Consider the following 13,054-nt stretch of genomic DNA (forward strand, 5'->3'; position numbering starts at 1 on the left):
CAGTCTCACACAGCAAGATGAATTGCAACCCCCCCCCCCCCCACCCTTCCTGCATATAAATGTACATAGAGAACTCCAGTGGAGCGGAGGGCAAGGTTAGGGGCTGTACAACATTAAAGTAAAAGTAAAGGACCCCCCCCCCCCCACACACACACACTTTTTCAGTGTTATAAATAACTTCAGGGACTAAGGAGCACTCTTACTTAAGATAAAATAAGGAAGGGGGGGTTCTGGCTGGTGTATAAATAATCCATCCAGGATGCTGAAATGCTTCCCCCCCAGCATGGACCAGAGTCTGGCATCCGACACGGCAGGCCTCGTTGCCGTGGTCGCCCCGTCACCGCGGTAACACAGGGCGGTGTGACACTGAGCCGGGAGGTTAAAATGACAGCACCGATGATTGGTGATGGAGTTTTAAAGACGCCATAAAAAGCTGAGTGGGCTGTACTGAGCACAGGGCCAAGGTTTAATGGTAAAACAAACAATGCTTTGATGCGGAATAACACTCCTGCATGCAGACAGTGGGGGTGTGCTGGGTCTCAAACCAACACCCTGCCCCTTAAAGACCTGGAGACTTCATGAAGACATCATCGCAAGCTTCCGATATCAGCGCTTCAGATTTTGGGGGTAAATCTAAAGAACTGCTCGATTAGCTATTTATGCTGGAAGGAATGCCACATATCATGGAAACCTAACCTTTTAATTTGGGCTTATTCAAGTCGGTTTGCTTTTGATTCGAATCACACATCAGTCAAGCGATCAACTGGATTTTGCACGCAGCTCCGTCCAGATTGGATTTCCAGATTTCAGTGCTGATCACAGTTGTGGTTTTGGAGAAAATGATTAATTGGAGTATGAAGGCAGAGCGACACCCAGAGGTGGGAGATGGGACTGCAAGGCGCAGGGGTATCCTCGCTGGGGATCATGATCTCCATAGTGACAAACACGCGCTAACTGCAGCCAGGAGAACGTTCTGGAATAACATGCACCTGATGAGAGAGGCAGGCACTGTGTCTTGCTGGTGTGCTAATCAGAGCCCCTCCCACCGTAATGGTGACATGCTTCCTGGGCCAGGGCTGGGCTGTTCCCATGGCGATGAGTCACCTGAGCATGCTCTCCATGGCAGATGTCTCACGAATGGCACGGAACATCAAGCAGCTCATTAGAGGGACGGAAGTGTCCTGCAAAAAAGCTGCTGGCAGGGGTGAAGCTAAACCACTAATATCGAGTGTCACATCACGAGTGCGTGCAATTCACCCTGAAGGATTTGTGATCGCCGCCCCCCCCCAGTTTCTGACACTGTTGCCAGCCAGCCCCCCCCCCTTTCCGTGTTAATGATACATTTAATTAAATTAATCAATTTAGCGGCTCGATCACAAAGTGATTTGTTGATGGACACTGATGGTTCATGTCGGGCTGCAACCTAACGTCCAGCTGGCCAGTTCCAAGCTCCAACTTCTGGGGTACTGCCTACACTGGCTATACATTTCTCGAGCATTACGCAACCAAGGGACTGTGCCAATAATCAGAAAGTTGCCAGTTAAAATCCCAGTGCCGGCAGAGTAATGTTATCACTGGACTCCTGAATGAGTCCCTTAACCCCCAAATGCTGCAGGGTCTGACTGAACCTGCTTTTTCCACTACTTTGGATAAAAGCCTCAGCAAGGCTGGTAATACATCAGATGACACCCCCAGAGGCTGATTTTAAAGATTTCCGACTCCGAAAAGAGCGAGGAAATTAAAAAAGTTCACAATTAGCATCAGCAGAAGCTGCGGATTTTCGAAAGGAAGGTGAACAGATCTGCTGACTGTGGAATGAAATGTTCAGATTAGCAACCCGCCGCTCTGCTATCCGCAAGTTACTGGGGAGGGGGGAGAGGGGGGCACGCTTTGCGGGGGATATAACGCTGATGAACCCAGTGATGAGGTGTCCCTGTCAGCTGTCTGTCAGCCCAGACTGTGGGGAGTTTCCGAGGCTCTGCTTTGATCCGCGCTGGACCAAAGAACAGATGCTTGTGTTAAACGGGACGCACTGATTATTCCTGCGATGACGCATTGACTGTGCTGCTCACATTGCCCAGTGGGATAGCAGCTAAATAAACCCCGACAGTGCGCTATGGCGGGAATCCCACAGCACAGCTGGATACACAGTGACCGGAAAAATCCCAACAGTGGGCTATGGCGGGAATCCCACTGCACAGGAAGACCCCCCGGGTTCTGCAGGGGAAATGCGTAGCTTGGCAAAATGACAGGTCACTGATGCACAAATGATGCAGGATGAGGAGGGAGGGAGAGAGAGGGTCACACACAGGGGTCACATGAACGGGTGCCATGGAGGGGCCACAAACAGGGACCAGTAGGTTAGGTCTCTGTGCCAACAATGGGAAGGTCACTGATTTGAAGCCGGTGCTCCACATCATAGCCACATCTCAGCTGGGCCCTTAACCCTCTGAAAAATGCCTCTTGGGGTGCTGGACCATTGTGGGGACCAATCTCAATTTTATACAAATCTGTGATCAATCAAAAAACTAAAAATGCCAAAAGTCTCGTGTTTTGTTTGGCTATTTATGGTTAATGCTAGGACTAGTTAAACAATAAGGACTCTATTGCAGACTGCCTGTCTGGACACATTAACCATGTGATTCCTTTGTCCATCATAACTGCACTTGGCAAACCTCTCCTAAGGTACAGACCTTCATCAAGCAGGTAAAGAGACACTGGGATCGTGTCAAACCACAGATGCAAGAGCATTTTGCTCCAGGGTTCGGAGAAGATGATGGGAGGAAACCTCTTTTAGAGGGAGAGAGGGAGATAATGACAGAGAGAGGGGGAGAGGAGTAGAGAAAGGGTGAGAGAACGTGTGTCACTTCACCATTCCATCACAAGTGCTGTCCCTGTGAGCCAAAGACTGCTCTGACTCTGATCTGGGTTGGGGGTTTATCAGCCCTGAATGGGGGTCCGGGGGGCAGTCTCCCCCTGTGCCTTTGATGTTTTGATGTTCTGCCCTGGTTATACAGCTTGGAGAATTTCGATCTTGTGTTATTGCAGTGAGGGTGGGGCCTAAGCAGATCTCCCATAAAGATCCACATGCGCAGAGAGAACTTCTACCTTATCTATCTGGACCCATTCAACGTCGGCTCTAACCTCTCACACTGAGAGGACTTCATTCTGTCCTCTGCCCACCTTCATTGTGCCTTCACCAAACTTCACTGTATTTTACAGAACTCCACAGAGAATCATCACTGAGCTCCGTCAAGCATCACAGTAGCAGCATTGTGGACCTTCACTGAGCTCCATCAAGCATCACTGTATCAGCATTGTGGACCTTCATTGAGCTCCATGAAGCATCACTGTATCGGCACTGTGGACCTTCACTGAGCTCCATCAAGCATCACTGTATCGGCACTGTGGACTTTCACTGAGCTCCATCAAGCATCACTGTATCAGTATTGTGGACCTTCACTGAGCTCCATCAAGTATCTTCACTGTATTTTCTCAGTTTCCAAGGTCTTCATCCTAAGCCTCCATTGATTTCTCTGCCTTTAAACCCAGAAGCTAGTAGACCTGCTGTGTGACTGTGTCACCGTTTCAGGGATGTCACATTTGCCAATATGTCAATCAGTGACTTTCTGCTGACTGCTTTGATGTTTTTTACTCTGCCATTAAGATCCCATTAAGATGCTCACAGCATCCAAAAGGTGATGCTGATCCAGAGACCTAAGAGTCCGCCAACAGAAACCCTGCATGTTCAGTTACACCTGGCTGCCTAACCCTTTTCCTGTCACTGCGTGTACCTGTCACTGTGTTCGCCTGTCACTGGATTTGTCTGTTGTTGCATTTGTCTGTCACTGCATTGACCTGTCACTGTCTTCGCCTTTCACTGTATTTGTCTGTCACTGCGTTGGCCTGTTACTATGCTTGCATGTTACTTTGTTTGCCTGTTACAGCATTCCCCTGTGACTGCATTTGCGTGTTAATACATTTGCCTGTCACTGTGTTTGTCTGTCACTGCATTCACCAGCGACTGCGTTTGCTTGGGACTGCCTTCACCTGTCACAAACACCCCCCGAGCACCTGTAACTCCCCCCAGCCCTTGGATTCCTACAGTGCCTCTGTGTCAGCACACAGATTCACCTACTCAGGAACGCATGAGCTTTGGGCAAAGCAGCAGTCCCTTCCTGGGGTTGAGCTGGAAACCCCCCCCCCCCCCAGTCTGGATTCCCCCACACCATGTTACACGCAGACAGCATGCAGGGAACTGTATTGGCAGGGGGGAATGCACTGTGACTAATGTAGAGGTCACGCAACACAGTGAGCTGATCCCTCTACACTGTAATACAAAGGTAATAAAAAAAAGTATATATGAGGCGTCAGAGAGAAAGTTTGCTCTGTCAGGTCATTTGGGCCATGCTGGTCTGGGACACAGAGAAACAATGCTGCATTCGCAGGAATGTGCGTCTAAATGTACCCATCTCCTGAGTCTAGGGGGCACTGTCAGATCAACAAGTCTCATCTGAGAGACCACAGGTATGTGGCTCCATGATCGATCAAGATGTCTCCCCTAACAGGCCAGTGAGCAGAGAACTGGAGGCGGGGGGGTCAGCGGTCAGAGAATGATACCTCTAAAGTGGGCACATGCACTCACACACAAACACACACACACACACACACACACACACACACACACACACATATACATGCATACCTAGCAGGAGGCCAGGGGATTTGAACACCCTGTGTGTGTCTCTATGTGTGTGGGAGTATATGTGTGTATATATCTCTCTCTCTGGTGGTATGTTGAAGTTTTGTGCCATTTTCTAGAGGACTTGCAAAGTTTCAGCTGTGAGGGGGAGGCTGGGGGGTCAGACCACTGCTGACCCTCTCTGAGGGCCCGAAACGGAGCCCCCTATCCCTTCAAACTCCCCTGGTCATATGTGAAGGCCAGAGACAGCAGAGCTTGGCAGGAGCCCCCACCAGGCACTCAGGCTGCACCCCACCCTCCCCCACCCAGAACCCAGACGGCAGGTTTAATGGGGGAGATTAAAAGCGCCCCCCCCCCCCCCCAAGTCATCGCCTCCCGTTATCAGCCTCTTGTTGCCAGAACACCTTCTGCTCTGCCAATCGGCACGCCAAGCCGTGCGAGGCAGCTGGGGCGCCGGCAGCAGTTAGCGGTTAGCGGACGCAAGCCTGATTAATGGAGGCCGGACGCTCATGCTGCCCACCCCCCCATCCCGCCCATTCACGCCTCGCGAGTGTGTCACACTCTGCCGTGTGAAAGCATGTTAGCGGTGTGCAGAAGCATGCCGCCATTCCCCGGCTGTGAACCTCATTGTTAAAATAGTAGTAGGTGCCCATGAAAATTCGGGGAAAGCGCAGAGGCCAGCAGCCAATCAGAGAGGAGTCGTCTGAGGCGTCCTGACACAATCTTAAAACACTCTCCGTCTTCAACCCCCCCCCCTTCGTAAAGGATGACCAGCCAGTAGACGTATTGCCAGGGCAGAATGAGACAAGGCAGTGCACCGCCCCCCTCCCCCGCATAGCCTGTCATGCATTTCCTGCCTGACTGCTCACACAGATTGGCAGCACCGTTGGGCCGTCCGCAGAGCTGAACTCAATACATACATTTTCTCACCTTCATAACATTTACTTCCCAGATTCCTGGCGCAACTAAGGCAATTCGGAGCGACAGGCGTCGGCGTGACAGTAAGGCTCGGCACCCCCCAGGTCACAGGCCGTAACCCCGATTCGCTGGCCATTAGTCCGCTTTTGTCATGCGGTTGCTGGGCCAACAAGCAGGGTAGTGTCTGGACTCACAGATAAGAAGACAGATGTATGGACTGGTGGGGGGGTGCAGTAAAGCCTGTTTCAGATTTACCTTAGCGTCCTGACTGGGGATTCTCTGGAACGGACCACTACTGCTGAAACATCCAGTGCTAATAATTAGCTGGAATCTCTGACATCACGAAACATAAGTTAAAGTGTTACGGAGCCTCTCCCCTAGTCACATGACCCATTATAGAGCCTCTCCCCTGGTCATATGACCTATTATATAGCCTCTGCCCTGGTCACTTGATTCAACAGAGTAACTGTTCGAGGTCCAAGGGCATGATGTATTCACTTCCCTTATCTCGAATGGGGGCCTCAACGTGACAACATGTGGCATGAGCCATGCCTGTATTCGGAGTGTTAATGTGTGAATTTACACTCTGATCAGACGGCCGGCCGGACAGCCTGGTAAGAGCTTCACATTAAGTGTCTCAGCTGACAGCTTACGCCACGGCGGCCACCAGCTGGACATGGGACTGCAGTGCAGAGCGTCCACCATGTTTCCCTGACCGCTACTCCACCAGCCCCTTCTGAGAATCCAATCCTGGGCAGCTGCATAATGCAGTGCACTGTTGCACAGCTCCTCAGGTCAGGCTGGAACCGCGTCATGCTAATGCGCGGTAAACGTGGTAAAAAGGCGGTAAAGGTCCCCAGTTCCTTGCAGCTCGGTCTCGTACAGCACCACAGCCACGCTCCCACTCCCTGATTGGTCAGGCACTGCAGCCTGCTGGTGTGCCGCCCTCCTAGGATCGGGCACCAGGGACTGTGGTTACAGCAGCCCCCCTAATGAGCATCTCTACACTGTCACCCATCTCTGGCTGCCGGTGTGGAAATGTTTATTAGCGATAAAAAAGTCATACGTCAGGCCGTTAATATTAACTCACACATGGGGGCGTCATTCAGGCAAACTGGGCCAGCCGCTTGCTACGCTTCTCCAATCAAACCCCCCGCAGATCTTACCATTGTGCGCGCAAATTGCTGATTCAAAAGCAGTTTGTTTCTCCAGGCCATGTTTCATCGCCTCGCATAAACAGCACAGGGGAACTGTGACCCCTCCCCCCCCCCCCACACCCCGGTGTAACCCACTGACCCCCACGACTCTGTGTTCTTGTGGTTCCCCTCCACCCAGTGGTACTCTGCTACAGTCATGTGACACACAGCGGCGTCTGATTGGTGCACAGGTGAGAGAGAACCGAAACCCAGGCCCACAGATGCGGGGTCCACACTTACTTCAGAGGTCCGCTGCCTGGCTTGGCCTTGTCTGCAGCCTGTGGACACAAACACAACCCAGTCAAGTTGGAGATCCTCAGCTTGTATCCGACCTCAAACACATAGCAAAGGTTCCTAATGACGACCACAGAGGGAGGAATTAAAACACAGAGACACCACAGAGATACAGAGGCAGACAGATGCACACTTAACACACAGAGAATGATACCTCCAAAGTGGGCACATGCACTCACACACACACACACACACACACACAGTCGTGTAATCATATCTTTTTGGGCACCGCTCATTCATTTCTATGGGAAAAATGCTAATGACAACTGTGACAACCTTAACCCCCACCCAGCCCTAACCATAACCATAAGCAGACAAACAAAATACAAGACTTTTTGCATTTTTAGTTTTTTCACTGCAGTCACTGGAACCCCATAAGGTAAAAAAAACGGTATTCATCACAAGGTAAGGTATACCTGGACCACACACACACACACACACACCTTTCCCCTTAAATCTTGAAGTCTAAATCATTACAAGAAGAAGTGAAATGTAAACAGGCAGATCGATGATGGCAGCCAGTGGCATGGATAACCGATAACTATGGTGTGGATCCTGGGGTCCCTCTCAGCCCGCCGGGAGCTCCGGGCTCCGGCCCCTGCGTCTCCATCTGTGAGGGGCCAACCTCCCACTCAAACAGATGAGGATGCCGTTTGCTCCCTATGCCACATTCATCAGGATTGCAGCCCTCAGCACCGTATCCATAAACGCAGAAGAAGGCAGCGGTAATTAGCTTCCCCGTAACGAATCTCCCGTCCGCAGTAAAACGGGGAGGTGAGATTGAGCAGGAGAGGGAGGAAAACCTAGACGATGACCCTTCAGACTGGGCAGAGGGGCAGACAGTTACACAAGACGGCAGGCAGGGGGCAGTGTGCTCAGACACCGTAGGCTGACCAGGGGGGTGTCAGGTCCCTGAAAACATATTTATCTGCTAGCACTGTGATCGGTGGTGACACAGAGTCCCCCCCCGGCAGTCCGCAGTGAGTGGCTGTGGACCCGGTATGCTAGAGGGCCCAGTCCCCAGCTAGGTGTTGAAGTCGGGCTCTCGCCTTATTGCCGTGGCTATTGATCTGTGTACAGCCCATTAATCATTCAGGGAAAGAGCCAGTGATCTTCACAGTGTATTAGATGAAACAGGCCGTCTCATCTGTCAGCGCCAGGCTCCTGCCTGTTCACCGCTCTCTCTCTCTCTGCGGGGATTTCGCTTCCCTCCATCCTTCTTGAATTCGGCCGTTGCTAGGCAACACAGCTGGGGGCCCCGGGCTTGCCAGAGCGGGTCGCTGGCTTAGCCAAGCTATTTAAATGGCTGCGGCACTTTTGTTTTTCAGGCCTTGCTTCCGACTGACAGGATTTTCACACGGCGTCACCGCAGAGGCAATCCGGGCGGCCGGTATGGGGGGGAGGGCCGGGGTGACAGGACGGCCAGTCCCACCCGCGCGGGGCTCTTCCCCAGATCCGTCTGACTTGGCACAGAGAAAACGTGTCACAGTATTCCCAGAGCATTTGGGCAGCGGTGTCCCAGGATTCTGGATGTTTTAGTGGGAGTTTACAACAGGTGCACAAAGAACAAACGTATTTATTCAGCAGACATACATATTTGTGAGACAGTTGACAGTCCCTGGAGCAATTGGGGGTTAAGGGCCTCGCTCAGGGGCCCAGCAGTGACATCACTCTGTGGGGGTTAAGGGCCTCGCTCAGGGGCCCAGCAGTGACATCACTCTGTGGGGGTTAAGGGCCTCGCTCAGGGGCCCAGCAGTGACATCACTCTGTGGGGGTTAAGGGCCTCGCTCAGGGGCCCAGCAGTGACATCACTCTGTGGGGGTTAAGGGCCTCGCTCAGGGGCCCAGCAGTGACATCACTCTGTGGGGCTTAAGGGCCTCGCTCAGGGGCCCAGCAGTGACATCACTCTGTGGGGCTTAAGGGCCTCGCTCAGGGGCCCAGGAGTGACATTACTCTGTGGGGGTTAAGGGCCTCGCTCAGGGGCCCAGCAGTGACATCACTCTGTGGGGGTTAAGGGCCTCGCTCAGGGGCCCAGCAGTGACATCACTCTGTGGGGGTTAAGGGCCTCGCTCAGGGGCCCAGCAGTGACATCACTCTGTGGGGGTTAAGTTCCTCGCTCAGGGGCCCAGCAGTGACATCACTCTGTGGGGGTTAAGGGCCTCGCTCAGGGGCCCAGCAGTGACATCACTCTGTGGGGCTTAAGGGCCTCGCTCAGGGGCCCAGCAGTGACATCACTCTGTGGGGCTTAAGGGCCTCGCTCAGGGGCCCAGGAGTGACATCACTCTGTGGGGGTTAAGGGCCTCGCTCAGGGGCCCAGCAGTGACATCACTCTGTGGGGGTTAAGGGCCTCGCTCAGGGGCCCAGCAGTGACATCACTCTGTGGGGTTTAAGGGCCTCGCTCAGGGGCCCAGCAGTGACATCACTCTGTGGGGGTTAAGGGCCTCGCTCAGGGGCCCAGCAGTGACATCACTCTGTGGGGGTTAAGGGCCTCGCTCAGGGGCCCAGCAGTGACATCACTCTGTGGGGGTTAAGGGCCTCGCTCAGGGGTCCAGGAGTGACATCACTCTGTGGGGGTTAAGGGCCTCGCTCAGGGGCCCAGCAGTGACATCACTCTGTGGGGGTTAAGGGCCTCGCTCAGGGGCCCAGGAGTGACATCACTCTGTGGGGGTTAAGGGCCTCGCTCAGGGGCCCAGCAGTGACATCACTCTGTGGGGGTTAAGGGCCTCGCTCAGGGGCCCAGCAGTGACATCACTCTGTGGGGGTTAAGGGCCTCGCTCAGGGGCCCAGCAGTGACATCACTCTGTGGGGGTTAAGGGCCTCGCTCAGGGGCCCAGCAGTGACATCACTCTGTGGGGGTTAAGGGCCTCGCTCAGGGGCCCAGCAGTGACTCTGCTGCCTCCAGGATTTTTAACCAGTGACCTTCCGATCGCAGGCACAACATCCAAATGCGCTGAGCCACACTGTCCCATTATGCAGAAAAGTAAAGAAACAGATAACGAAGAATAGATGTGCAGTACTACAGAGAAACACGATACCCCTCTATTGCAATTCGCTTGAAGGACGCCAGTCCAGATTTAGCTGCTGATGATGCGGAGGATTTGCTTAAAAAACTCCTAACTCTGCAAGATGTATTCTTTTCTGAAAAAATCCAGTGGATGTCATTCCTGCGTCATATTTCCGTCGCTCAACCATTTCCGTCACAATAACATTTACTCCCCTTTATAATTCCTGGGGGGTTTCATCCCCCCCACCCCCCGCATCAGTACAGCAGTGACATAGACAAACTTAACGCCACTTTTAAAGAATGATGAATAAAAAACACAAAGGGTTAATCGCCGCTCGTGTGACCCTAACCCTGACCTCCTCCTGGCCCCTGCTCAAGCCCGCCTTTGGTTCCTCCAACAGACCGCGGGGGTCTAATTAAATTCAGGATGCCTCTGGTAGACGGCCCGTGTGGCTTAATGAGGGAGGGGGCTCGTTCCCTCGCTGGCTCAGAGCGCCTTGTTCCGTTTCAAAGATTAGCTTTTGATTATGTGGGATTTTACACATCTGATAAAAATCGCCTCCGTTCATCTGCCCGATCGCTCAATACTCATTATCCTCTCGCTCTTAACAAATGATGCCATTGAACTTCAATACTCCTTGTAAAAATACCATTAGCGTGCCCCATCGACGCCCCCTATCAGTCACACCGATATCTCATTCAATTTGGACCAAAACGGGATGTTGAATCATTACAGAGTAAAGCTGGGGAAACACAAATAGCGTCGCCGCAGTCTGGAGAGATTAGATGGAGCTTTAATTGCTGAAGAAGATAATTGGGTAAGAAGTGACAATAGCCACAGGGGAGCGGGTGCGAGAGTCCGCCCCCCCACACGCGTAACCCAAAGCACAATTTACAAGGATGCAACAGCTTCACCAGGTTCTGACAGACACACAGTCACCACCTTTGCTTATGTCTGAGGTGTGCGTGGAGAAGCTGTACCTATGACCGGAAGGTTGCTGGCTCAAATCCCGAGGTTGACAGAGTGATTTCACTGTTGGGCCCCTGAGCACTGTGCCCCCCAGTCGCTCCAGGGACTGGCTTGAATTAAAAAATGTATATCTCTGCTAAAAAAATTAAAAATATTTAAAACATGTCTGAGGAACAACATTTCACAATGTGCCACGATTCTGTGAACGGGAGCGTGGAAAATTTCCACACAGAGACTGACGTGAATGGAAGTAAATAATCCATGTCAAACATCCCCGTGGCAACCGGGCGGGGTACAGGGAAGCAGCATGTGACAACGGGGAATCAGTGTGTGACACTCGCACGTTTGCCAGCATGTGATGCTGCACCACGGCACGTTTCTGTGCGTCGCCGTAGGGAAGGACCTCAAACTGTGAGCGGATGCAGACGGCAGGGTGTTACTACAGCACACCCGAGTGAACATTATGGGATGGCACCAGGTGGCTCAACCTGCGTGGTCAGCAGGATGGCCTGCCTGTAAGGGGCGCTCCTGAGCCCGTTAATTAATCTTCACAGAGTGCTAAGTGAATTCCTTGGGGGGGGGGGGGGGGGGGCATCTCGTTTTGATGACACTATGGGTCGATGCCGCCGAGCTGCCCGGGGTTGGGGATTGTGCAGAACACCTCCTACCTGCTCTGCCTCTGGGGGGGGGGGAGGGGGGGCATTCAGAGGAGAGAGCGGGGGCATGAATTAGCAGCAGAAGGGGGGGGGGTGATGGAGCATGCCAGGCGATGCTAATTACTCCGGATGCAGCGTGACGCACACACAGCGAGGGGGGTAGTCGAGTTACGGCTGCACCCCCCCAACCCCCCCCCTCGCCAGGCCCTGTCACAAATATATTCAGCCCCCCCCCCCCCCCCCTGCACCCCCAACTGCTGCCTGGAGTCACATGCTGGAGAAAATGCCCGACTCAGAGTGAGCGTGACTCACACTGGGAATTTGCCTGGGGGGGCGAGGGGAGCTGTGTGCTCGTGTGTGTGTGTTTGTGTGTGTGCGTGTGTGTGTGTGTGTGTGCATGTGGGATGACACACAGAGAGACACAATGACAGATACAGACAGATACACACATACAGACACACACAGAAACACAGACACGAGACAGAGACAGTCACACACTCAAGTATCTGAACAGGCTGAACCCCCCCCCCCCCCCCAGTACCTTCATGTTAAGTTTCTTGAACAGCATAAAGGTCGCAGCACATGGTAACTATCATTAAAGCAAAAGAGGGGAGTGGGGGAGGGGCCAGGCTGGGACATGCGTATCTCACACACGCGAAGGGCTGCCCACCACCAGCATGTCACCGCACAAGAGCGCCACCTGGCTGTACAGCTGGGCGAGTGTCATTCATTCAAAGGGGCAAATACCCCACGTAGAGCCGCCTGTCTTCCAGAGGGAAGTGGCCTATTAGAAAGCTACAGAATCCCGGTGGGTTTCCCCCCCAAAAGCATTTCTGGGGGCAGGAGAGCCCGAGGCGTTCGTGCCGTATCTGCAGGGGAAGGGGGGCTGCGCGTCTCTCTTAAAGCTGTAGATAAAAATAGCCTAAATAAATGGATAGTCACACTGCAGCCGAAAAACACTTTACAAACAACTGCTGCTGCCAAAACAAAGTGCAGAGAAACCCATAGTTTGGACTGAGAGCTCTCTTTGATACAGAGAGAAGATTCTGGAAGATGAGACATAATTATCCTGTCCCCGGGGCCAAGGCTGAGAGACTCGGACGAGAGATTCCCCTGACCCGAAGTTTCTGATTACTTATCAGCTTGCTCTGACTCAGTCTCTGTGCATTTCCCTTGTAATCTAGGATGACTGCTGTGGTTTTGGGGGGGGGGGGGCTGGGCACCCCAACCCTCCCCCCCAACCCTCCCCCCCAGCTTGACTCAGACGACATACGATGGCCCCACTGCCCGTATATGTGTTTCAGCAAACTCTGC

General features: G+C 53.0%; 1 protein-coding gene across 3 annotated transcripts in view; it reads right to left on the bottom strand.

Moving 5' to 3' along the window:
• aff2 (AF4/FMR2 family, member 2) overlaps positions 1 to 13,054 on the bottom strand; it is a 119,292-nt gene that overhangs the window by 23,290 nt on the left and 82,948 nt on the right. For all 3 annotated transcript variants that reach the window (XM_023819909.2, XM_023819908.2, XM_023819910.2), the window contains exon 9: positions 7,057 to 7,094. In XM_023819909.2, coding sequence (XP_023675677.2) covers positions 7,057 to 7,094 — 38 coding nt within the window. The remainder of the gene's footprint in view (positions 1 to 7,056; positions 7,095 to 13,054) is intronic.

Source organism: Paramormyrops kingsleyae, chromosome 10 (assembly GCF_048594095.1).
Source record: "Paramormyrops kingsleyae isolate MSU_618 chromosome 10, PKINGS_0.4, whole genome shotgun sequence".
NCBI lineage: Eukaryota > Metazoa > Chordata > Actinopteri > Osteoglossiformes > Mormyridae > Paramormyrops > Paramormyrops kingsleyae.